This window comes from Triturus cristatus, chromosome 3_1 (genome assembly GCF_964204655.1).
Source record: "Triturus cristatus chromosome 3_1, aTriCri1.1, whole genome shotgun sequence".
Taxonomy (NCBI): Eukaryota; Metazoa; Chordata; class Amphibia; order Caudata; family Salamandridae; genus Triturus; species Triturus cristatus.
This window is the reverse complement of record NC_140583.1, coordinates 854,778,414-854,805,624: the sequence shown is the minus strand read 5'-3', so window position 1 is coordinate 854,805,624 and position 27,211 is coordinate 854,778,414. Positions and strand designations below refer to the sequence as shown.

At 45.1% G+C, this 27,211-nt stretch overlaps 1 protein-coding gene across 1 annotated transcript in view; it reads right to left on the bottom strand.

Annotated features, from left to right (window-relative positions):
- The window catches only part of LOC146861181 (dynein axonemal heavy chain 11-like), a 2,741,463-nt gene that overhangs the window by 101,571 nt on the left and 2,612,681 nt on the right, over window positions 1–27,211 (bottom strand). Inside the window, exon 72 of the mRNA XM_085646213.1 lies at window positions 22,727–22,839. Within this exon, the coding sequence (XP_085502339.1) occupies window positions 22,727–22,839 (113 nt within the window). The remainder of the gene's footprint in view (window positions 1–22,726; window positions 22,840–27,211) is intronic.

Genomic DNA, 27,211 nt, shown 5'->3' with positions numbered 1-27,211 from the left:
CTTTTCCCAGCATTCCTTTTTAGGGGAAAATTAGCTTTTTAAGTATAGCGAAAGTGTAACGCGCTTTTGTCTATGACCGATCCACATCTAGCAGTGCTGAAGAGCTGTTTGTTAAACTGTTATACAGTTTCCTAAAAAAGCAACTTGCTTGAGAGAAGAAACAGCAAGAAACTTAAAACATATACCCTCGCTATTCTTCAAGTTGCAAACATGAAACTGCTGAGTCCTTGGTCTTGGGCGGTGGAGCGGACGCTGTGAGGGGCAATAGACCAGGTCGGACCAGCCTCCAGTAACATTTCACATGCATAGCCGCCCGTGCGCCATGGAGAAGGAAACAAAAGTGGGTGGCAGCCATAATAAAGTGAAAGTGTGCCATGCATAAACAAACATGTGTCATGCATACATTGAAAGGTGAATATCTGCATCCACCGGAATACGCGATCACCATGGTGAAACAAAGCATGGCGCCCGTGAAGCAGGCGGTATGGTAAGAAAAAAACCAAAAAAGGCGCGCTGCCATTGTGAATGTATAAGCGAGAGCCGTGCTGAAACATTAAACACGGCGCCTGGGGGGGCGGGATGGGAGTGATGGGCTGCGAGCCACAGGCACAATTGTTAAAAGTGTGTGCCAGTGTTGAAGATAAAATGCTGTATGCCATCTGGGTAAAAACATTTTTTTTCAAAAGCATGCGCCTGTTAAAGATAAAGCACGGTGTGCGATTTGTAAGAAATGTTTTAGCTACACGATGGCCCCTCCTGTCATGCCACTTCTTTTGTATGTTGGAAGTTGCCGCTAAAGTGAAAGTAATCACGGCCGCTTTGATGTTCTCAGTGGCCGCGCGGCTCACTGAGAACATCAAAGAAGCCGCGAAATGTACACGCAGGCTGCCAAATGGTGCGCGCGCCCGGCGCACATGCACTTTAGTTGGCGGCCTGAAAGCACTAGTTTGCACTTCCAAAACTCCCGTTTACAAAAGCTCTCGCGAGAGCAGCGCTAGAGCGCTGGCTCAGGCGAAACCTAAACAACCTACTCCAGACAAAAATGCGTGTATTGTCGAAACTCATAAACTGAAGTTTGGAGAAAAATAGTGGAATGTTCAAAATGTGTTTAAAGCTATTATTTGAGTTGTCGAGATTTATTACTCATATTTATACCTTGGTGCCAGGGGGATTAAGTCTATGGTTTGTATGTAGTACCCATGCAAAATTTCAATTCAAATTCTCAACGCCTTTTTTACATTACTGCTGGAAACCCTGCCTAATGCACCAGTGGGGCCCTCTGCTGACAATAATGGATGGGGTGTTCACTTTTACATCACTAGTATTAGTAGGTCAGGCTGAATTTCATTGAACATAAGTATCTCTATTTACAGAAAAGGATAGTGACCCCTGCAATACTTTTTGCCTTCCATGGATGTCATATTGAGCTTTTCAAGGGTTGCATTTGTATTACATTCTGCTGTTATTAGCGGTCCCCTGTTCTGGCTCATTTTCAGGTGTTCTAGGGAAAGGCTGTCTTATTTTTTTTTTATAAACACATTTTTATTGTTTTCAGACAAACAATACCAGCCAGTCATCACTTTACAAGGAGAAGAAAGGATCATATTCAGCGGCTCAACTCTTTTACAGCTCGGAGCCGATAGGATACAATATAAAACACAATTGAACTATCTCTGCAGGTCTATACCATCCCCCCAACCATTTCCCCCACACCCTACGGTACTTTTTGGGACAACCGCGTGCCTCATACATGGTTTTCTCTTGTGTGGCGCACCAGTTAACCCCCTTCCGCCATTGCCCCACATTCGGGGGATCAGGGCATTTCCAGGATGCAGCAATGTCCCTCTTGGCCACCACCATCGCCGTAGTGAAGAACAATTTTTCATTTCTGGACCCATCTGTAATGCCCAAGAGTGCGTGACATGGGTCGTGAGGGACTTCCCACCCGAATATTTCCGGGAGTTCTTCCTCAATGTCCCCCCAGAACCGTAACAAACTAGGGCAGGTCCATACCATGTGTAAGAAATCAGCCGGTTCATGAGCGCACCTGGTGCAGGCGGGGGTCGGGCGAAAACCTGCTCGATGAAGGCATGACGGCGTCAAGTAGGCTGTGTGCAAGTAGTAGAGCTGGACGATACGGAGCCTGGCTGAAGCGGTGACCATTCTGGGGGCCATTAGAGCGTCGTGCCAGTCTTCCTCCTCCAGAGTGCCCACCCACTCCTCCCATTGGTGTCGGAGTCGATCTAATGTGGTCGGGGTGTTATTGACAAGTGTCCGGTAAATGTGTGAAATGCCCCCCTTCCCCAGGTCCCACAGCATAATCTGCACCTCAGGCGGGCTGCGTTCCAGGATCCACGTGTCCTCTGAGAGGTGTACGTGGAGGGCGAGGCGCAGCTGTAGGTATTTGTAAAATTGTGTCTGGTGCAGGGAATACCGGGTTAGGAGGTCCGTGAAGGAGTGCATGTGGTTGCCTGCCTACACATCACCCAATTGTGAGATCCCTATCAGGTCCCAGGATGTAAAGCCTTGCATTCCACTAACCTCTCTGAGCCAGGTGCATTGCCAGAGGGGGGTGCACTGGGTCAGTTGTTGTGTCCATTTAGTGTGTCACAGCGCAGCCCGGCAGGCAGACAGCGCCGAGCGCGTGACCTCCAGTAAACGGGACGGAATGGGTTCCCCATATAATATAGATTGGATTTTGTTCAGGCCTAGCTCGCCCAGCTCGAGCCTGTAGGTCGGATCGGACCAGCCCCGTTAAACCAGTCGTGTATGGATAGCAGTTGCGTGGCCAGGTAGTACAGATATAGATGGGTCATCCCCAGACCCCCATCAAATGAAGGAACTCTACAAACGCTCAGGGCCAAGCGAACCCTTCCCTTTCCCCAGAGGAACTTAGAGGCCATGCTGTCTAACTCCCGAAACCAGGCCCTTGGAAAGCAGAGGGGGGTGTTTTGGAGAATGTAGAGAAACCTGGGGAGAATCATCATTTTAAACAGGGCGACTCGCCCCATGGGGTTCAGAGGTAACGTGTGCCATTTCTGGAGATCCGCCCTAGCCCTCTTCACTAGAGGGGTAACGTTGAGGGCCCAGCATAGCTCGGGGAGCAGAGTCACCCATATCCCCAAGTATTTAACCGATTGGCGTCGGAGCGGTATGCTAGACTGCCAATCATAGCATTCTCTAGACAGGTGGAGGGGGACCAAGATCGACTTATCGGGGTTGAGTTGATGGCCGGAGGCCCGCTCAAAGGAATGTAGAATCCGGAGGCAGTAAGGGCCGGACCAGGCAGGGTCCACTAGTAAGATAAGACATCGACTGCGTAAAGAGCAATCTTGTCGGCCTCCGCATTGGGCCATTCCCATCCCTGCACATGCCTGTCGGCACGTATCAGGGCCGCCAGGGGTTCCATTGCCAAGGCAAAGAGCAGGGTGGGAAAGGGGGCATAACTGCCTTGTGCCCCTGCGGATGGAGAAGGGTTCCGACAAGAGCCATTGACCAAAACGCGGGGCCGCGGGAGGGCATATAGGACACGAACCAGACCCCGAAAAAGAGGACCAAAGCCCTTCTCGGCAAGGACAGCGTCTAAAAACCCCCAGTCCACCGAATCAAACACTTTCTCAAAGTCCACAAGGAGGACCGATAAATAGGGGTTGAGCAAGTGATGGTGGGCCAAGGCCAGATGCAACCTACGAAGACAATGCCGGGTGCCGCGCGAGGGAATGAACCCGCATTGGTCCAGGTGAACCAACACAGACAGGCAGGGCTTGTGCTGCTGGGCAAGAATTGTGGTGAAAAGTTTCAGTTCCGTGTTGATAAGGGAGATGGGATGGTAGCCCGCACACCGTGAGAAGGGTGGCTGAGATTTGGGAAGGACCACGATGGTGGCCATGTCTGTTTCGGGAGGGAAGGAACCCTTTTCCGCCACCTCCCCGAACAAATTAGCGAGGTGTGGAACGAGGGTCTCGCAATACAGAGCATAGTATTTTTGAGGGAAGCCGTCCGGACCCGGGGTCTTGCCCGAGGAGGTAAGGGTTATTGCTTCCCAATCTCTTCGTGGGTGATGGGGCGTTCCAGGTCAGCTTGGACCGTGGGGTCTAAGTGGGGAAGACGCACGCCCCCGTCCCCCAGTAAGCCAGAGAGCGGAAGTGTTGGGGCTTTGGCTGTATAGAGTCGGCGGTAGTGGGAGGCGAAGGCGCGAGCCATCCCCAGTGGGGAGTGGTGTACCGATCTGTCTAGGTCTAGTATTTCGGGGATGATGCGGTTCGCCGTGGGGTAGGTAGACAGTCTATGGAGAATTGAGCCGTTCTTGTCGCCCCAGCCGTATACTCTGGCCAACGATGATCGCCAGAGGAGTTTAGCTGCCTCCAAGGAAAGCTGTCTAATTTAGGCACGAAGGTGCGCCAGAAGCCTCTCCTTTGAAACATCAGCAACCGCAGGTGAGAATTGTTCAAGGCGCAGCGCTTGCACCTCTTGCGAGGTAATCTGATGCAGCTGCTCTTGCCGCTGGTGCCTGAGCTGGCCCTTGGCGACACCCCGGATTGTGGCCTTGCTTGCTTCCAATAGGGTGCCTGGAGAGGACACCGACCCGTCATTGGTCAGGAAGTACTGCTTGAGTTCTTTCCCCACCACCTTCTGGAAGGCCTTATCTTGAAGGAACCACGCGTTTAGCCTCCATGTCTGGCGCACTGAGGGGGGGGGGCCTTGCTAAGTAGCACCGGGGAGTGATCCGAAATACCCCTGGGTAGGATAGAGACATCCTGGACCATGGAGCAGTCCGTCACAGGGACAAAGATCGCGTCGATGCGCGCTTGCGTGTGATGAGCTGCCGGGGTATGAGTGAATTACTTGGTGCGTGGATGCCATGTGCGCCATGCATCGCAAAGGCCCTGTGACTTGGACCAGTTTGTTAATTGTTTCGCCTGTGCGAGCCTACTATGGGAAGGAGGGCCTGTCGTATCCAGGTCTGGGAAGGTAACCGCGTTGAAGTCACCTCCAAGGAAAGTAGAACCCCAGGGCAGGGAGGTCAAGAGCTCAGTGGATTTTGCCAGGGTCGCCGTGAGCATTCATAGGGGTGCATATATGGATATTAGATTAAGGGGTTGCCGTTCAGTGACCGGCAGAGGGCCACTGAAGTGCCTTGGGAGTCTTGGATGAACCGTGTAGTCACAAAGGGGAGGGAACGCTTCATCAGGATCGCCAGCCCGCGGGAGCCCCGGGTAAAGCCGGAGTGCCATACCCTGTCATACCCATAGCGCACCAGAAAGGGACAGTGATTACCCAACAAGTGTGTCTCCTGAAGGGGGAGAACCTCTACCCCAAGGCGCAGTGCGCATCGCAATACAGTATTGCATTTGAAACGATCCAGGAGGCCGTTAACATTCCAAGACAGCATGTGAAGGGAGGCTATCTTATTTTTGGATGGAAAAATGTCAGTATCCATTTTTAAATGTCTATTTTTGCTCTCAGTATTGAATAGGTGTCAAGAAAAATTAGGAAAAAATAATACTTGATCGCAATGTTAGGGCATAGCTACCTCATTTCCAAGATTCAGCCAGCCCAGGTTGTTTATGTGAATTCGGGTACTTACAGTCAGTGGCGTAGCTAGACTAGTTGCCGCCCGTGGCGGTCCCTGCAGCAGCCACCCTGTGGCTGTAAGTAAGAGCTGGGGGTGTGGCAATACATGTGGCAGCTGCCCAGCAGCCATGTGTATGAGCGGGGGGTGGCGGTACCCATGGCGGCCGCCCCCCAGCCGTGAATAAGAGCAGGTGGTGCTGCCGATATCACAATTAAGGAGGGAGGCCGCTGGCCACAAAACCCGTGCAGCGGCGGACCACCCCGCCACTCCTTGCTACGTCACTGCTTACAGTCTTCTTTTTATAATGGGACCCAGGAATCTTGGCAGGGTTGTAAGGGTACCCTGCAATTGCCAGTGAATGTTTCATGAAAATTCGTCGGTGTGGAAATGAGATTCCCTTTGCTTAACTAGGCTTTCCTCTCTTACGCCCTTTGTACGTGACAACTGTGAATAACAACAGTTCTTTTCATTTCTTTCTTTAATATTATTTATGCTACCTTATATACTCATTTACAATATTTTGACGCATGGCAGGACAGCAAGCCTTCCTGCTGCGCTGCCATGCGCCACAAGAAAAGCGCAGGAATGCACCATATTGCTGGTGCACAATTGGCAGCCGCTTGTGTTGTGGGGATGATTTTGTGAAGGAAGGGACACCTTCCTGCACAAAAACAATCATTGATGGCATTTTCCTCGTTGCAGCACACATAGAAAGAGTAAAATATGAGGAGAAATACAATTATTTCATTTTGTTGTGCCTCTCTTACGCCTTCCCTGGGGTGGCTTTAGATTCTGACACATTCCCAGGGTTACAATACATTGTAAGTCTGGGAATGCATCAGATTAGATGGATGTTGCACGGGAACACCCACAGCAATAGCCAGGGAGTGCCGCTTTCACGCAGAGTAATGAGTGAAAGGGGGCCATATTAACAAGGCCTTGAAAAGCCACGCAGGGTAGATTTACGTAGCCTTGTAAATATGGGCAGGCACACTGCCCTGCTGGTGCATCAAAAAAAGTGATGCACCGGCAGCACAATGGGCTTGTAAATAAGCCCCTTTATTTCAAAAGGCAATCATATTGCTTATACTGTTACAACCTGTCCACTATTATGGAATGAGGTAGACATATGTGCCTATACACAGACTGCATTTTGTGGTACTACAAAATTCTGTTTGCAAGCCAATAGGCCCGTGGTACTCATAGTACTGCCCGCGGGCCGCCAGGCCTTCCTTTGTGGCCTGCGGACCTTGCAGGTAAAGTACCAATGGCCTCCCAGAGAGAGGGAGAGAGTGGAAAGAGAGCAGAGAGAGAGTAGAGAGAGAGTGGAGAGAGTGGAGAGAAAGTAGAGAGAGTGTAGAGAGAGAGTGGAGAGTGGAGAGAGAGACAGTGGAGAGAGAGAGAGAGTGAGACAGTGGAGAGAGACATTGGAGAGAGAGTGGAAAGAGTAGAGAGAGAGACTGACTGACTGAGATACTGACTGACTGAGAGAGAGACTGACAGAGAGAGAAACTGACAGAGAGAGCGACTGACTGACTGAGAGAGAGAGAGACTGACTGACAGAGAGAGAGAGACTGTGATGGAATTGGGTTCAAAGTGTGTATGAAGCTATGCAATGCCTCTTAAGATTGCTGTTGTCTGCTAAAAAAAATGTATTATCAAAACGTGCTCTTTGTAGTTACACTTGCTTTTGAAATACAGCATTGTCTAATGTTTGGAAACAGGTTTGTTTTTTTTCTTCCCTAGCCCTGCCCCCCCCCCACTGATCCCGCCCCCCCACTGACCCCACCCCTACTGGTGCGGCCCTCGGCCACAAACCACACTGTAATGTTGGCCCCCGACAGAAAGTTTGTGAGTACCCATGCTATAGGCGGAGATTTCGCCTCTCTTATCTTTTTCAGTGTGGAGAGCTCCACTCCAACTGCAGAGACTCCGCACACGTAAGTCTATGTTTTAGTAGTAAATGTGCGGGCAGGGAGGATGGATGGAAAATTGGGAATACTTATTGCTAAAAGGAAGGAGTTAAGGAAGGAGTAAGGAAGGTTTAAGGGAGGGTAAGGAAGGGGCTTAGGAAGGGACATCCACTCACCCACAAAAGAGTAAGCCGATTGCTATTTAGAAACTGCATTTCTGAAGTTACTACAGCCAAAACGGAACCCTAAACAGCTGCAACCGTGCTCCAGCTCCAAGCTAGAATAAGTCCAGCACCACACATGGCCAACCACTGGTACCGCAACACCCTCACATAGAAAATATGTTTACAAATTACTAATACATAATACATATAAGAAATATAATGTTGTTACTTTAGTTGAAAAGCACTTATTTGGCCACATCAGACATTTCCCGAGGCCAACAGAGGTAAAAACAAACAAAACGAAAAGACGGAGGAAAAGAAACTCAGAAAATTCGTCACCAAGGGAGAAAGCAGACGCCTTTAAGAATGAGGTAATGTGGCAGAGAGTGATTGGCAGTGAATTAAAGAGGCCTTAGGTGGAATTGGGACTGTCCACCCTGGCTATTCACGCTCTGACAGGTTTATAGCACCTGCCGCAGGTGTCTGAGCAGCGCTTTGAGCACCGGCACCTATTATTTTACAAATAAAGCACTGCTCCCTGAATCCAGGTAAGTGGGGATCTATGTGAAAGAGGAGGTGAGCTTAAAGCTCTAGCTGCAGACTATTATCTACACTTTTGTTGTGTGGTAACGTGGTTATGCTGCAAAGGGGCCCGCATTGGTTGGTAAGTAAAAGGTAGCACAGAATGTGTCTTCATGTTTCTAGCAAAGACGTGACACTAAATCAAAATTTCACAGGGAACAGCTTGAAAATGTGCCCTAAATTTAACAAGCATTGCAAATTTGGATTCCAGTCCTTGCTGAGCTACATTTATGATCAACTCATCTTGCCCTACAGCCAGGCAACTTAAGTCAAGCCCTTTGAGTGTTGAAAGCCATCTGCAGGTCACACAACACTAGGAAACTGCTATAGCCAATCCCTCAGTAGACTCCTTCTTCAACCCTTATGGCTCTGCCCTGTCAGAAGCCTGAGCTTCTAGAGAAATTAGTTTTCCTACTCGTCCCCTTCTCTCAAACTCCCTGCTCAGCTCTGGTCTCTTGGGTAAATGTATACATTAGGAAGGGGTTTCCTGAATCGTGGCCTCCCTCCTCAGCTCTCTCTATGGGTTGCTTTACTACCTCTCGAAGTTAAGACCATGAATTATATCCCATGTAGTGCCCAAATTCACGGATTGTCAGCCCTCTTGCCCTTGTCTTCCTCTGCTTGGCCTATTTTCCCCCCTTTCTTATTTTCTTGTTTCCTCTTTCCTTTGCACTTGCAAATGTCGGAGGACCATTTCATCCATAATGCTACTTCCCTATTCCCTCTATCTTTTCCTTTCATCTTATCAGTCTTTCCCACCTTCACCGTCTATCCCTCCACACTTTGAAGTTACACTGGGGTGGCACGTCATACTTATAAACACTTATCATAAGATCATAAGGGGTATTTAGGTAAAATGTGTATATAGAAAGTGTGGGTGGAGGACAGTACTGCATTCCTGGCCAGGTACAATCCATTTCAATGGCGCCGATTGTTTGTGAAAAATGCAGATGTCTTGGTGAGCACATACTTTGGAATATACATACAGAATCATGTTGTAGAAATTATTTGCAGATTTTCGAAATTTTTGAGTTTTCCTGAAGGTTCTTTTCGAACCTGTGGAGTTTGTCTCGCTGTAGATGTTTCCAGCGAGAAACAAAGCTCACAGAAGCATCTGAGAAGAAGAAGGAATGGCTAAGTCAAAGTCACTGTGGCTCTCTTCTGTTCCCGATTAAGGGAATGTCAGACACTTCCAGCCACTGCATTGCACGTGGCAGGGTTCTGAACAACCACAGGAATGCAGAGAAGAGGTGAGGAGGGGGCAAGAGAGCCTGGCATTACAACTGGAGAAGCGATCTTTGTGAGGGGGCAGGTACTGTACATTTTTCATAATAAGTTGGTTTGTAAATATTCAGCAATTTTGAAAAAAAAACAACGTGAAAGCATTTTAAGGTACTTAGGGGGTGATTAGGAAAGTCCACCCGCCATCCTCGCGGTGCTGGGACTGGCCGCCAGGCGTGCGGCGGTCCCACACCGCTAATTAGGATGTGACCGCCACCCTGGCGGTGGCATTCCGCATTTTTGACATTGCAGCGGGTGCTGCTGTAAGCTCTTCTCGTCTGTACTTGTACCATGACAGAAAGAGATGACTTAGGTAAGTGAGTATTAATCGTGATCCTGCCTATTGCCATGCATAGAAAACTGTGTGCTAATTTTCTAAGCTGAATCATGTGCGATGGGGGCATGGCCTGTGGATGCCAAGATGACCAGGAAGACTTTAGGTTTTCTTGCTGGCCTATGCTTTTCCACTCATGTTGGCCAATAAATCTTCAGCAATTTCAGGAGATGAAACACAGATGAGGCGGAACCAAAGGGGCATGGTCCTGGAGTGGAGCTTTCCAACATGGCCCTGGATGGCACCAAAACATAGCAGCAACAGAGGAAAGACAGAGATGTGTCCATGACCTGAGACAATGCGGCATAACTGAAGCTGCAGTCCCACCCAGAGCGGATACTGTTTTACTCCAGGCAGGCAGGGGAGTGATAGTGAGGAGGCTTTGACCTAAGGGTCACATTTTTGATGCCCCATTTTCACTTAGTGCATCCGACCTACCCTGCTCAGGTAGCAGTCCGGCCTAATCGTGAACACGCTGGATTGGAACACAAGATTGTGCCCTTTTGTTCACAGTGATTAACCCTTCGGGATTGAAAAAGAAATACGACTATTCCGAGCCCCAGGCCTCTGCTGAAAAAAAGAGTCAAAATAATCCAGGGTTTGAACTCCTTCATGGTGTGCAGATGAGCAAAGCGGAGCAATGTTCTTGAGCTCAATAAATATTCTATGAGGGGAGCGGGCCCTAACGCAACATAGGATCGACGCTGCAGTAACAGCAGTGGAACAGTAGGTGAGCAGTAGAGAGCAAAAATACGGATACTGAGTGTCTCAGCCTTGCCCTCTCAGAAGTCTCTCACAGATGAAATGGAAAATGTGCTGCGAGACTGGCTGACCTGAAAGAAAGAGGGGAATCAGTGGGTAGGGCACAAGTCGCAAAAAGAGTTGGGGGGACTAACCAAGTTGGGCAGTATGCAAGTGATATCATGGCTCATGACATCGAAGCACATGACATCGCACATGGCATCACAGGAAGTGACATCACAACCCATGACCTCACAGGAAGTGAGCTCACAAGAAGTGACATCAGATCTTAAAACCTCACACATATGTTTGGCAGGTCAGGGTAATGGCAAACCCGTGATGCAACCCAACACAAAATCTAGGCCATCATTTATACATTTATTTTTTAAGAACTCTGCCACAAAGAAATTGGCATCAAGGAGAAACTTGGCAGTAAATCTATTCTGCTTCATTTGTTGCAAAGTCTGCATTTTAAACTATCTTATGGGTTTAAGGCATCTGCTGCAGAGATCTTTGTGTGCCAACTAAATCTCAGGGAATAAAAATAATGTTAAAACAACTCTGGAGGTTAACGCATTTGCTGGAGAGATCTGTGTTTTGTCTAGTCCCCATTGTGAAACAAAGTAGCATAGGGGGTTAATATGTCTCCTGCAAAGCACATCATATAACATGCAGATGACAGATTTTTATTTTATATTGCTAAGTAAATGGTTTCATGTTTTTAACCCACAGATCCTTTTGTTACTTGTACATACATTGTAATCCTTCTAACATAGCACAGTGAGCTATGGAAGAGATGTGACTCTTAAACCTTGTAACTCTCACTGTCTTATGTAACATTGATTTATAGACATATGATTTATTTTCAATGTATAATGTGTATGTGTGGTGTAAAACGCTCTGTCACTCTGCATTGGGATGAGTAGCGCTATAAAGAAAGAAATCAAAATAGTGGTATTTAAATTAATATTCGTGTAACTACTGGGGCAGGCCAATACATCTTACATTCTTACAGTGCACGCATATCTCTTAAATATAGGAACTGATCAAAGTCAAAACTGTGCCTCTGTTCAGTACTTGTTAAGTAATAACAAGCTGTGTGCCTTTGTTTCCACTTCATTGTATTTGCATCTGGGTGTGAAGCACCAGATAGCTCTCAGCCAGGATACAAAAACAAGAGGAGGACGGATGGCCCCTTAACATCACCCTTTGTTTTGGGGCCAGCTGGAATTCCAAATAACAAAGACCCCACCCTATCTGCACGTTGCTGCTGGGAAGGAAAGCAGACAATGTGCAGGCGCCGCTGAATGTGTCCCGGTGTCTGAATATTACACAGGGACAAATTCAGCCTTCAGTGGCTTTGTAAAGAAATGTAACGCAACACAGCTGTTTGCGCTGTGTAAGATTACATTTCAACTTGGGAGGTGTTCTATGGGTGGAGCTCAACTTCTTAGCAGGGTGGATGGCGACCACTCTGTAAAAATAGTGGGCAGATGCCGTTTACCAATGGCAGTGGGTCTATCTACGCCACAGCCATCTACCCGCATGTACGCTCAACTTATGCCCTGTCAATCGCTGATTTGATAATCATATTGCTTCCCTTCAAGAAGTAAATGGTAAAATCAATGTGTGAGACAGTGTGGGCAGTCTTGAGCTCTGCAGATTTTTGTGATAACATTTTTGAAGTAGTGCATCGTAAACCAAGGTTGGAGTTAGAGGAATAGCAAGTCTGCTTTTCTTGATTTGAGCTCGGGCCCTTACCTAGGAAGAACGCCTTGATAGGTATCAAGAGAAATTTGGTGCACGCTCAACATAAGTGATTTACGTGGAGAAAAAGCTCATCTTTAGTCTGGTTGATGCTGCAAAGCTGTTCCTACAAAGACTGGACCGGCCCGAGAGTTGAATGTCCTGACTCTTGTGGGAAGTGTGCCGCTGAATAATGTAGCATGACTGGTTTAATTACAAGTCTCCATAAGGGGGAGGTGGTAGGGGAGAGATCTATGTTGGTATTAAGTTACAATTTTTCTCGAACTCTATTTCACAGCTGTCCATTCTTTTCCCCACTTTTTGCCCTTGCAACCCAACGCTATAGAGGGCTGTAAAGTACTGTATACTATGCTTCTTGAATGTTAATGTTTTATCAGAACATCTAATTCTGGTGTTGCTTTGCCTGCTTGGTGTCATGAGGCGTGTTATCTACATTCAGTGCCAAATGTTTTTCTTTTTGTGAGCCCTTCGCTTTGTTTGATGCTAAGTAATGCATTGTTAAAAGAATCATGGAACTCTTTTGCACCATAGCAACCTCTTTGGGAACCGTACGGTTACACTGCTTTGTTGATCCACAGAGTATAGCACGATTGGACAGACATTTAGGCCTATATTCAAGCCCTGCCATCGCGCAAGGCAGAGCAGAGCAATGCCAAGGCTTATTCTGTATGCACAATGCCGGATTTGCCTGGCCTTGCATGGCTTTGTTAAAAGAAATCTAACGCAAAGCAACTGTTTGAGCTGCGTTGTGTTACATTTCAATTGGGAGGTGCTCCATGGGTGGAGCATGGGCTTTCGAATGCCTCCACCCATTAATTTCCCCATATTTACTAAAGCTAGACAACCTGGGAATGCATCAAAATGCAACGCCTTCCTTAATGAGGGTTAACGAGGAGAAATATCTTTACTTCTCCTCTTTATTTCTTCTTTCTATGTGTGCTGCGTTCTGCATACCTCTAAGGATGCGCAGTCAGGTGTCCTTTCCTGCACTAAACCAATCCTGCCTGCAACGCAGGCACCCTTTCACTACTGTGCAAGGGTGCCTGCATTGGCGCTAGGCAGCACACGATGCAACAGCGCAAGGAGAGAGCATAAATGCGCCATATTTTCGTAATTATGGAGCATTTCTGTCGTCTCCCTTTCTCTCAACGCAGCAAATTTGCTTGCTGCCCTGCGCTGCGTGAAAGATTAGTACATATGTCCTTTAATCTAAAAGGACAGCTGTCTTATTTTAATTGTGACAAAGTTACTAATAGTGAAGCTTGGGAGGCAAATATACCCTTGTCACAGTCACAGCGGTGTCACTTCAGGGACATGATTTTTTGCAAAGGCCTGAATACGTCTCTGATTTATTCTGAAGAACTGTTGGAAGGGTTTCCCTTCCCTCGTTATATCTCCCCTTGCACTGCTGCAGCATACCTGTTCCACTTGAGCAGAGTAGTTATTGTCAAGTGATTTCCAAGGAGTGTATTGAAAACAAGGCCATTGTGGTTAAATACAGCAGCCATCGCCTCCCGGTTTTAAGTGAATGTGCACTGCCACTCAAATAGCCTGTTACCGGCGTTCAATCAAGCTCAATTAAAACCTGTTCAATCGCAGAGTGCTTTAATAATCCACCTCGGAGTTTTTGTCATTCCGGTTGTTATGTCTAAGGCGACCTAGCATGCACTTTCCTGAAAATGTGTTTGATTTCTCATCACCCATTTGAACGTGAAATTACTGCATTATTTTTAGAACATTCAATTTTCTATTAGGAAACCAGGGACTAGAGAAACTAAGGGATTCTGTGGGCTCAAACCCTGTGTTTTCCACTGTGTAAACCCCAATTTGCCATTTGAAAAAGTTTTTCTCAATTGCAATTTTGATTACGGTAACCTAGCGAACTGCAATTTGGAAGGGGAGTGTTTTGGGAGTTCATCCCAAACTTTGGGTTGCTAAAACTGGTTTAATGATTTGAACCCGCAATTCTACTCACAAACCACTGATCAGTTACCAACTCCCGAGCTGAGGTGATGAATGATTGTCGGGGAAAGGGTCCACTTTGGAGGACTCCAAGGAAATTGGGCTGCTTTGGAAAAAACTAAAAAATCTGCATTTTGAAATGCAATCAAAGGAATGGTGGTCTGCTGTCCCATTGCAGGCCACAAACCCTTGGATTGCAGCCCGTTGCCAGGGATCTCCAATTGCCACCTGCCTAATTAATATTAATTATGCTGCCCACTCTGCAACCACCTGCGATTCCCTATTTTGCTAAAAGTCAGTGCGCTATTTGTGACCGCTTTTTGGGAATCCAGTCTTAGTACATCAGGCCCATAGTCCATTGATCACATCATTGCTTCATGATCAGGAACAAACTCTGCAACTATGTCTAATAACACAATACCTCAATTCAGCCTTAGCTCAGTCCTTGTTAGATTCCCAAGGAAATGCTTCATTTATTGAACGGTAGTTTTCATATCATTAGGCACTTTGGGGCATCACACAAAAGTAAGTGTCATGTGCCCTTCTGCAAGTGAGGAAAAAGGGGCTTTTGGCCCACCCCGCTGTTAGGTAATAAAAGACTGCCATTATTCAGGTGTATTGGGACCCTCATCAACCTAGCTTCTGGTGCCATTGAACCTGCTACACAAATGATAACGATGACCCTACTTTCGTCTTACCCAGTCTTTGGACTTGAGAGCCGTACTTACTCCATATTTCTTAGCAGTCTGCTGACGCCAGCTGCAGTCAAACACGCTTGCAGGGAAGCCCGGCTGCTTGTCTGAGGCTGGTTCAGTATGGTCTAAAAGTAGAAGCTAGCAGTAAAACAATAATGGGTGTGCTTGAAAGGCACTTCTTAATACGGGTACTAGATTAGGATGAAACACTTTAAAGACAGCAAACATCTGAAATTTGCTAAAAGGGAGATTTCTTTCTGCGGATACATGATGACCATGAGATGTTCACCTATAGCAGATATACATCCAAATATTTGCACATTCACTTACTTGCTCATGTACCACAAAACAGGGGTCTGCTTGTTTGTGGTTTACTCTCAATGGTAATACTGCAAATGCATCCCTCATTGCAATAGTGAGGGGACCACCATTATACCCTGTTCACCGTCGCTACTGCATCCCAAATCTTAAGGAAAGGCCCACAAGAGCCTAATATTTCTAACCATAGATAATTATTTCACTAAAAATAATCAATGAATGGGCAAACCATGCAAGAATACTCTTTCAGGCTCGGCTACCATGGTCATCAGATTAGTTAACCTCATCCCTGAGAAGACAACAGTGATACACAATAACTAAGAAAAAATCCTGCAATATTCCAACCCTCTCAGAATATCAGAATATAAGATTCCAAAATGGCCACTCTTCAAGTCACTGAACAACCAATCTTTCCTACAATAGTTTCCTCCAGTAAGCCCTCTACATACACTGCCAACACTATTCCAGAAAACGTAATAAAGGCCAGTGTAGAAACCAGCCTTCCTCATTACTAGACACATGGATTCCTCATTGAAAAAGGTACATTTCTCCAGCCGCGGTCGGTAGTAAGAGTAACTGCAGGGCGGTGACGTGGGGAGGGGGAGTGGCAGGGTGGGGGGTAGTAAACTATGGATTATGGAGGTCTACAGGTAAGTTAACATATAAATTAATAAAACGAATTTCGTTGCGTGCACTGCATCGCATTTGGGGATGCAGTGCACGCAACGAAATTCGTTTTATTAATTTATAGGTTAACTTACCTGTAAACCTCCGTAATCCATAGTTTACTACCCCCCACCATGCCCCTCCCCCTCCCCACGTCACCGCCCTGCAGTTACTCCTACTACCGACCGCGGCTGCATTTCCCTCTGCCCTAAAATTTGACTATATCGCCCCAAAACTTGACACAGGGAGTTTCAAGAACTAACACCAGTTTCCAAACTTCCCTTTTGTGGAAAAATCATTGAAAATAGTGTTTCTTTTCAACTTTCACACATTTCTGTTAATAACATACTAAGCTCCCCCAATCTGTATTTTGTCCCAAATGTAGCACAGATAGAGCAAGAATCCAGATGTTTGATGCAAAACTCTGTATGCTTGACGAGGGAGTTATCTGTCTCTCAGTGCTCCTGGACCTCTTTGGATCCTTCAGTAACTTGACACTCAAAAGACTTTACAGAAAACAAACACTACATCAGTAGACAGGAGAAAAAATGAAAGAACAGAATACCCAACGACCTCGAACTACTTATGCGCCTCCATGCAACTCACAGACAACTCATCACATCATCCTTAGCCTATTGCTATATTAACACCATCAATGAAATGGCAAACAGAAGCAGAAGAAAGCTCTTCAAGACAATTAAGCACTGCATTAACCCCCTGACACTCATAGCCCACATTCCACATACAGCTACAAGTCAAACATCCACTTCTTTAATGAAAAAATACAGGCGGTCTGAGAGGATATTGACAACACCAAGCCTGCACCATCACTTACACTGAGCCCTGTGAGTAGCATCCCACAATAGTTATCTTTTAAAGCTTTCTCTCACAGACCTCGCTGTCAACTCCATCTCTTATGAACTTGATGTCGTACCCTTGTCAAAGCTCTGTCTGGAGAAGCTTACGTATCACTACTCCCTATCATCAATACATCCGTCATGCAAGGCACCTTCCCAGAAGCTCTCAAGACAGTTGAAATTCTTCCACTCCTGAAGGAACCCACTCTAGACCCAGATTATCTCGGCCTATCACTCACCTCCCTTTCATTAGCATGATCACTGATAAATCAGTCTATGCTCAACTCCAAGACCACATCAGTACCAGCAATCTCCTGCCCAACTACCAGCTACAGATGAGTCTGCATCATGCAGCCAACTACCTTACAAGTTACAATGACCTTCTGATCACTGATACCAATGAGCCTTATCTACTGATAGGTCTGTCCCTCTTGGCTATTTTCTACACCACCAGCCACCCTAACCTCATACACATCCTGTAGTCTTGAATAGGATACCCTACCAACTTACTTCACTGGATTTCCTCTGACCTCGCCAGCCAACACCAATTGGGTTACATGGACACCTCCTGGTCCCAGAAGCTACCTATCAACTTTGGCGCACCCCTGGGTTCCACACTGTTCCCTGTCACCATCAGCCTATATAGGGAGATTCTGGGGGCTCTACTAAACAATAACAGCAATGATATTTACCAGTGTGCTGATAACACACAACTCTACTTAAAAATCTCCTCTGCTGCAGGCATCCAGTGCTTCGAACACTATGTGCACCTGCATAACCAGACCCTAACTGAAAATCAACCCTACCAAAACATAATTCCTGAATACTAAACTCATTCTTGAGGCACAAATCATCAAGAAAACCAAGACAGCTTCGTACCAAGTGATACCAAGGAACTCTTTGTTTCTCTCAAAAAGCAATTTCAGAACTGCTTTTCAAGTCCTTATCACCTCATATCTGGGTTGTCGCAACACTCTACTCCATTGCCTGCACATTGGCTAGCTATATGGCCACAGCTTGCCTCATCACAGGCTAGAAAAAATATGCCCCCTAGCCTCCACGGACTTCTCTTAGCTGGCCCACATCATCTTCAGAATCAACTGCATTATGTGCAAAGCCACTGTGACTGGCACTCCTGCCTATTTGACTGCTAAGTTTACCTTCTCTAGTGACTCTTAGCACACCTGCAACCTGCACACCATCAGACTAGAAACAAACAGGTGCTAAAAAGAAAAAAAGGCAACATGCATTCTCCATCTGTACACCAGAGGGTCTGGAACGATATCCACATATTAATCAGGAAAATCCCAACATTGTTCCAATTTAAGAAAAGTGCTGGAAACATGACTCTTTAACGAACATTACATCATGATGCAGAAACGGTCCACGTCTGACAGAAGTCAGATACCTCTCCAGTGACTTCAGTATCTTTGCCTTTGACTCACAGTGGAAATCACCCCTTTTGCTAACTTCACGCTATAGAAATACAAGCTACAAACATGCATATCTTGCAGCAGTTAATAATTCCCTATTTAATATGCATCACCTAGAATGGGGCTTGTAATTCAAGTGCTGAAATGATTCTCTTCGTTCCTGTCATGTACACCCCACTTTGTTGAAATGGATCCTTCAGATCTCCCTCTCTACCTGTTAAATGTGGTATGCCCCAGGGCTCTACCCTCTCATCCTAACTCTTTATCTTCTATATGCAACCACTAGGCTCAATGCTGCAAGACAAACAAACATATCAGTGCACCAATATGCAGATGATGCACAATTGTATCTCGAAATCTAAAATGCTACACACATTCTAAGACAACATTTCTTACCAGAAAATCTCATGAACTGGAAATCCTCATTGTCCTTTAAATAAACTCTACGAAAACTGAATTCCTCCTCCTGCAATCAAAATACTCTTTGCCTTCTGTTCAAGATTGGCTTTGAGCACTAACAGGAATAATATCTCTCACACCATGATCCTACTCTCCAATAACGTGGCTACACCGTTTAAAGTAAGCTAAAAAGTAATCATAATATCTCCAAAATAAAAAAATATATCGTTCCAACTCCTTTTTCCAAGCAAGCTGAAACCACCTGTTCCCCCCATAGATTTCAGAACTCTGGGGCTTTTCCAACTTGATGGTAGTAATGCAATCCCAAGCGTTACTTATTGGCATCAGCAGCGACTTGAAGGCGAAACTACACTTGAATGGAAGTGATGGGATCACTAGAAGGACATCTTACCTAATCCAATGAACAAATCTTTCTTGTGCTATGGATTAAGCAATTCAAACCATCTTGCAGACAACCTAATGATAAACACCCAATAAACGTCTGTCCTAGAAAGATGCAGCTGTTCAGAATGTACCTTTTTGTTGAATCTGTTAAACTGCCTTCCACACAGCTCAGTATCATCACCAGCTGCAATTTTTCCAGAAAACCTTAGACACACTGGTTCAGAATGTACCCAAATGTTAGTTTCCTTACTTCCTTCCCTCACCCTTCTCCAGTGATTCTCATATTGGTCTGATAGAGGTTTATGTGAAGGGTTCCCTTTTGCCTGTGGCTAGGTCCAAGAAATACAAACACCTCAGATAAATATGTCTCAGGACAAATGAGCTGAAAACCCACACCTATGGAAACACATCTGTGCCTGATGGAAGCTATACAAAACATGTTTCTGGCTGAGACACTTCAACGTATCACTCAAGCCCTGGACAAATGCTGCTGCCTGACAAGTGTCCTCTTCACCTTTAAAAACATCTCTCCATTCTTAAAATACCTTATCACCTCTCAAATGCTAGCCTCCTCCAGGAAATCAAGACTTAAAATATGATTCACAAGACAGTTGCTATGCTCCAACCCACAAACCCAACCATTAAGGAAATGTGGTGTAATGGAATGAACCTTATTGATAGATAATGCTACCAACATCTGCCCAGTCTATGCATGGCATAAATACAGAAAGCCAAGAACAACTGCTACTCCTCTTACTTCAATTACAGCCCTGTAAATAACTCTTTAGGATCATTCCACGATTCAGAAATCCTGCTGACTTATCTAGAAAAACAGTGCACTATCGACATAATTGCAATCATCTTTAGGAAAAAACCTGGGACCTGAATAGCTTGCTTACTGCTAGGATGTGTTCACCTCCTAGAACTGCTGCTTCAATCCCACTTTCTCTCTTGCCTTCAATTGAAGGGCCATGCTCTGATCTCATTTTTGTGAATCTCACATTAGCTCATGCAGAAACTCTTGCACTCTCCATTATCACAGACTGTCAGTCTCCTGTCATGTATCATTTAAAGGCCCTCTGCATTGCACACCAAACTCTGAATAACATTTGATCAATATTCTTACAACAGCTACAGGCGCACTCTTAAAGACCTCTTTGTTTTTTTGTGCTTATCTTTAGAGAGTTCTTAAGCTTTGTTTTTCCTCCTTCTTGTTTTTTTCCTTTTTTTATCAGCAGCATCTGCTCTCCCTTTTATTTTCATCCATGCCCCTTTTACCTGATCACTCTTTCCCTTCTGCCTCATAAGTTTCCTCTTTCCTTATTAGCAATCTTTGCTTTCCTTGCTGGTTTTTCTTTTCAACACCACAGCAGTCCTCATTCTCTGATTTTGTCCTCCTGAACCTGTTCTGTTTTGCTCATTTGGTTTCCTCTGGAGTTTCAGCTGCCACAACTTTTCTTATCCAACATTACCAGTTCATGTTTTCTCATTTCTCCGAGCAACACAGAAATACAGAGTTGAGGTTGTGATTTCAACAGTTCTTTTATTACTTGGTTATCATATACACCCTTTGCCAACACGTGTTTCGTCTCTGGCTGTTCCAGTCACAGCAGACTTCATCAGGGCTTCTCATTCAGTTTAAATGCTTATTGCTGACATATGTATTATAAGAGAAGCTTTCACTAGTACGCCATACCATTAGTCTCAAGCTGTCCTAATCCTGTGTATAGGACTCTAGGTCATGCTGTAGGCTGATAATTTATTCGATCGTATCTTGAGTATGTTGTTCCATGTGTGGCCAATGCACCCGTTCATGCCCGCTCACACTACGGTATCAGACAAAACTTGGACCTGGATTTGTGTGGTAGAGTGTGCCTGCTATCCCAGCAATAGCGCCTCATTGTCCCATGTTTTCTAATTTGTTATGGTGTTTTCTGAGCAGCTCCTGCTCTCTCTCTTCTTTTCCCATCCCATTTCAGCAGTTTCTTCTTTCTGACTTCACTTTCCTCAACAGTTACTGCTCATCCTGATTTCTCAACAGTTCCCTTATGAGGTTCCCGCTCTCCCCCCTTTTCCCTCACTATCTCCTCAAACGTTTCTGGTCAACACTCTGATCATAGTCTGCAGCTCTCTCTTGAGCAGCCACAGTATCCATACCAGAGTACTCCCTGCCCATTCTATGTGATCAATAGTTCCGCCCTGCCACCCTTTCCATGGCTATCATCTAATGTTTTCTTGGGTGGGGAAGAAGGGTAAGACCCACACGGCAATGTATTTTTAATTAAAAATACTAATGCTCCCCTGCATCCATCCAAAATATTCTTTCTTCCTTCAGAAATATTTATGCCTCATCCCTGTCCTCTCTAACTGCTCCAAGTGATAGTAATTTACTTCAGAATCGGGTGTCCTACTGGCCGGTCAAGCCAAGAGAGTGTGTTGGTTGTGGCTGCTGGCAATCCACGGCGGTTGGAGGAAGGTGGGCTAGATTAAAGATGGAGCATTTACCCCTAATCCCAGTGGCCTGCTCAGGACTATGAACGTCATTATTCTCATCTCTTCTTCTTGTCCAGGAGGTGTGGGAGTAGCAAAAACCGTCACTTGGAAAGTCAATATTCCCCATTTCCCTGTTTGGCCCCTCACAGACCTCACTTGGAAGCTGGAACAATGTAGGGCGGCAGATGTGGCGGGCAGAGCTTCTCCACTCTTCACACGGCTCTTCCCTGGGTATGGGGAGGTCACACGAGGACCTGCTGGAAGCAAATGAACTACCAGTGTTTACAGGAATATTGCTCTCTCCCCATAATAAACTGGTTTGATAATCCATGTAGGCATAGTATAAATGAAGGTGCATAGTTCACATCTTTTGTCAGTGTACAACGTGGGATATTTAAAGTGTTTCCTGTAGTTGACTATCACACTGCTTAAAGGGGGAACGCAAAATTGATGGTGTCCCCCTGCATAAAATGGCGAGGGGCCCCTGAGGCTCCCACATCTCACAAATATTCATCTGTTTTGGGGTGAATGTGCCCCCACCTCCCCCCCAAACCTCCCCCTCGCTGCAGAGGCCTGGCCTACTCCCATTAGACTGCTAAAGTGCACCATCAAGGACTTAAGTTCTTTTCACATAAATACTTCAAGGTCAAGACATTAATTTCTTTAGTTTGAACCTTAGCCGGATTTGCGCTAGAGGGTTTTCATTAAGAATGGTATTACTTTTAATTGAAATAATGGTATGCAAAGATATGCCCTTTAAACTCCAAGCGCCTGGAGCCTTCATTTTACTGTACTTTTACTTGTTTTATAGTATTGTTACTTAAAAGAGTCACACATTTATATTCCAGACACACCAGTAGAAAACATGCATTACGGTGCACGATATTTAAGTGCCACCGAATCCATATTTATAGTTATATAAATCCAGGCAATAGGCTAATAAAATACAAATCTATAGTTGTTCATATGCGATGAGTTCGGGTGAAAATATTGTTTACGGCGCACAGTTTAAGCTGTTCTGGTAATCATGTTGAAAAATACAATATTTATTCATTAGATCAAATTTAATGAGGCCTCCTGGCAGTAATTATAAAAATTACTGTTGCAGTAAATTACTAATGAGTTGTGATGTGCTTCGTACCTGTGAGGAAGGACTGGGGGTTGAAGAATCCTGATATCCAGACAACGCTCGGGAGGCAGAGATCCTGAGTCCATGAGTCAAGCTCCCGGCAGCGGAGGAGCACGTCGGTATACCTATGAGTGGAGCAGGGAAAGAGCGCATCTTGTTACCCACATCAGTTCTGTCACATTAAACACAGCGATTAACTTTCATTTCTGCTTAGACGCATAGACGTGGAGTTAGTTGGCACAAGGCTGCGCAGATTCAGTGATGCAATCGATTAGAACAGGGTTGAAATAGAGAAATGATATTAATAAGCAGAATTGGAAATTGTTTACTTAAGCGTGCATAGAGGAGATCGTTTGTTAATATGCTTTTACATTTTACTAAAATGGAACGGTAATGTGACGTAAAATGTTCTTTGCAAAAGTCGCAATTTCAAATTATTTTCCCGTACACTGCTAAATATTATCGACGGCAGCTTACCTCTTTCATTTTAATTTATTCAAAAGGATTCTTCCCTACATCGTGTTTCAACGCCACCGAGATATCCTTACCTCGCATATCCTTTATCAAGATTGTGTCCCGAATCATGGGGCATATTATCAAGACAGGCGATAAAATGATCGCCGCTTTAGCAGCAGAAAACTGCCGCTAAAACGGCGATAATGGGCTTGATAATATGCTCTATGGAATTCCAATTGAAGCTCAGGTTAGATGTCCTTCACATCTAACATGGGCTTCAATTGGAATTCCATAGAGCATATTATCAAGCCCATTATCGCCGTTTTAGCGGCAGTTTTCTGCCGCTAAAACGGCGATAATTTAATCGCCTGTCTTGATAATATGCCCCGAAGCATGTTTATCCTTCTCCAGTGAAGTTTTTTTTTTTTTTTCTTTTTTTTTTTTAAACGTTACCAAGCGCTCGGCCCGGGAGTCCAGTGAAGTTTCAAAGCATGAAAGTGACATCAAATATCTTAGTAACATCACCGGAAGTGATTTTATATTAAGGCAGACCACAATGCAATGACATGAACGAAAATGAACCCTAAATAAAGTGCAAGATTTATTAAAGGATTCCAAAATTCCACTGAAACCAATACATTTCAACAAAACAATTAAAACAGTGTCTTGTAAAGATTACTTTAACCCTAAAATGTACGTGAAATTAAATGTTTCCAAGTTTCACGGAAATTAATTGGAAAATAGTATTCCGCTTATGAACTATCAACTGTGTAATGTCCAAACCCTTCTGTCACCATTCATTATCTTAAAATGTTTCTTTTTATGATTTTATTTTATGGTTTTTAGAGCACAGGCCTAATTCCGAAGGGTAGTGAAATGCTTTACAGATTAAAAACCCCCCAAAATAAAGGGGCATATATTTACAAGTCCCTTGCGCCGCTGGGCGTCACGTTGCGTGACGCACCGGCAGCGCAACCTGCTGAGTTACGAGCACAGGTAAAGCCACCATGCGTGACTTTACCTGTGCTTGTAAATATCGCCCCTTTTCACGCAACACTTTGCGTGTTAGGGTCGTGACATGGGTGTTGCTGTGGGTGTTCCCACGCAACACCCATGTCCACTGATGCATTTCCAGATTTACGAGGAATCATAAATCTGGAAATGCGTCAGAATGCTACGCCACCCTGTGGGTGGTGTAGCGAGGTGCAATCCTCGTTTTTTCCTCTTTCAATGCGTGCTGCATTCTACAGCACACATTGGAAGAAGAAATCACCTAAAATGATTGCTTTTGTGCAAGATGGTACCCCTTCCTGCACAAAAACAATCTCCCCACGATGCAGGCATGCTTGCACCATGGTACAAGGGTGCCAGCGCATGGCAGCAGTTTGTGCACCGGCGCAGGGGGAAACACAGAGATGCGACATATTGTTGTAAATATGTCACATCCCTGTGCTTTTGAAACTAACACAGCGTGGCGCAGCAAAATGATTTGATGCACCGCGCTGCGTTCGTTTCTTGTAAATCTGCTACCACGTAACAATACCCGTATGCTTAAAACATATGTAAAATAAATTTATGAGACAAGGAAATACCCTTAAGTAAAATTAAAACAGATACTAAAAAAACACAAGCAGACAAAGAGAGGAATGCAGATAGGCAGGGTTAGCTTTGATTAACAAAGACAAGGTCAGCTGAGCCATAGGAGATTTCAATTTTTTCTGAAACTTGAGGATGTTTAAGCAGGCTGGATCTCTGTAACAGTTTATTTTTGTTGTGCAGTAAAAGATGTAGTCAATATTGATTCTATCCAAATATTTTTGAAATTTACCCAAAATAAAATCAGTAACTCATACAGCATCTGTTTAAGGACATCCTCATTCCTACTTCTCATTCCTATTTGTCATCCATCATCCCTACTTCTCATCTATCATCCCAACTTTCCATCCCTCGTCCCTGCTTCTCATTCCCACTTCTCATCCATCATCTCTACTTCTCATCCAATATATCTACTTCTCATCCCTCTCTCCTACTTCACATCCTTAAAAGTTATCAATCAACCTTACTTCTCATCCATTATCTCTACCTCTCATCTGGTTTCAGTTTCATATTTAACAACTCAATCCGGGCCTTGCTCTTCCTGGTTTCCTACACAACTGGAGTCCAGCCCCTGAAATTTGCAAACTGCAAGCACAGACAAAAATGCAGCTCTCTGAGCTAAAGGCAGCCTCAGACTAAAACCTTTATTTGTTACAAATAATACTGAAACCAGGTTTCTGATGAACTCTATTACCCTTTAAATTTTGTTCCTTAAAATATTAAATTGAAACCATACAAGGTTTCTGATGACCTGTACTACTTCTAGTCAACAGTACTACTACTGTTGATTTATGGACCAATCTCAGGACCCATGTCTTTCCCAAGGCATTAAAAAAGTGTTCTGCAGAGGCCTGTGTAAATAGAAAATCACTTAAATGCAATATGTCTCACCTATGCAAGTGATTTTGGCTTCGCCAATATGTTTTGGCAATGTTGTTCACCAGAGAGGCTCCTGTTCAGCCTGGCTAAAAGTTAGTCGGGTAAAGGAGAGTGGCGTGGCATGGAGTGTTGTTAAGTGGAGTGTTATGAAGTGGCATGGAGTGGCATGGAGAGGAGTGACGTGGAGTCTAATGGAGTGGTATACAGTATTGTGGAGTGTCGTGGAGGTAGTAGAGTGTCGTAGAGTGGAAGGGTGTAGAGTTGCCTGGCGTAGAGTGGAGAACAGTGTCAGAGTTGAGTAGAGTGTCGCAGAGTGGAGTGGCATAGAGTGTCATGGAGTGCATAGAATGGAGTAGAGTGGAGTAGAGTAAGGTGGTGGAGAGTGGAGTAGATTGTCTTATAGTGGAGTAGCATAGAGTAGTGTGTCATAGAATAGAGTGGAATAAAGTTGCATGGAGTGGCATAGAGGGAGTTGCATAGAGAATCGTAGAGTTGAGTAGTGTCGTAAAATAGAATAGAGTGCTATAGAGTGTAGTGGCATAGTGAGGAGTAGAGTGTCAATGGAGCAGATTTTAATGGGTTACAGCATCATAGAGCTGAGTATCATTGAGTAGAGTATGGTGGAGTGGAGTATCGCAGAATGAAGTGGAGTAGAGTGGAGTAGAGTTGCCTATAGTGAAGTGGCATAAAGTACAGAGTGGATTGGCACAGACAGCAGTGGCTTAGAGTACATTGGTTTCGAGTAAAGGTGAGTACAGTGCAATGGTCTACAGTGCAGTGACATTAAGTAACGTAGCATGCAGTGGCACACAGTAGATTGTTTCAAGGTAGAGTGCAGTGGTGCAGAGAAGATTAGAATGGCATAGAGTGGATTGGCATAAAGTGCACTGGCGTATAGTGGAGTGGTACAGAGTAGATTGCATTCACGTAGACTGCAGTGGCATTGAGTGTAGTGTTGCAGAGTAGGGTGGTGCTGAGTGGCGCGGAGGGGTGTAGAGTGCAGTGGCGAAGAGTGCAGTGGTGCATAGTAGAGTAGTGTGGGGTAGAGTGCATTGGCATAGAGTGGAATGGAGTGGTGTAGAGTAGAGTGGCGAAGAGTGGAGTGGTGCAGAGAAGAGTGCAGTGATGCAGTGGTGTGGAGTGGCATAGTGTGGAGTGATGCAGAGTTGAGTGCAGTAACATGGAGTGTTGCGGAGTAGAGTAGAGTGGAGTGGGGTAACGTGGAGTATGCATGGTATGGTAGCAAGCTGCCATTACAGAGCACACATCTTAAATTGAAATGACAGTTAATTTGCAGTCACATGCAGTTTTGCTGATAAAAGTATACAACAGACAAATGATAATGTGTGGAAATGTCATCACCCAATGTATTGATTTGATTGTCAGCACAGTTCATTTACAGACATTTAAATTTGGTTAGGTCCTAAAAAAATAACATCATACAGCCTTCCTTAAGCAGCTCCCCAATAGCCAGCAAGATTGTCATATAAATCCTTTCACTTTGCAGTCAGAGAAAGAAAAATAAACACCAAGCTCCCTGGAAGACACAGCCTAACATTTGACCTC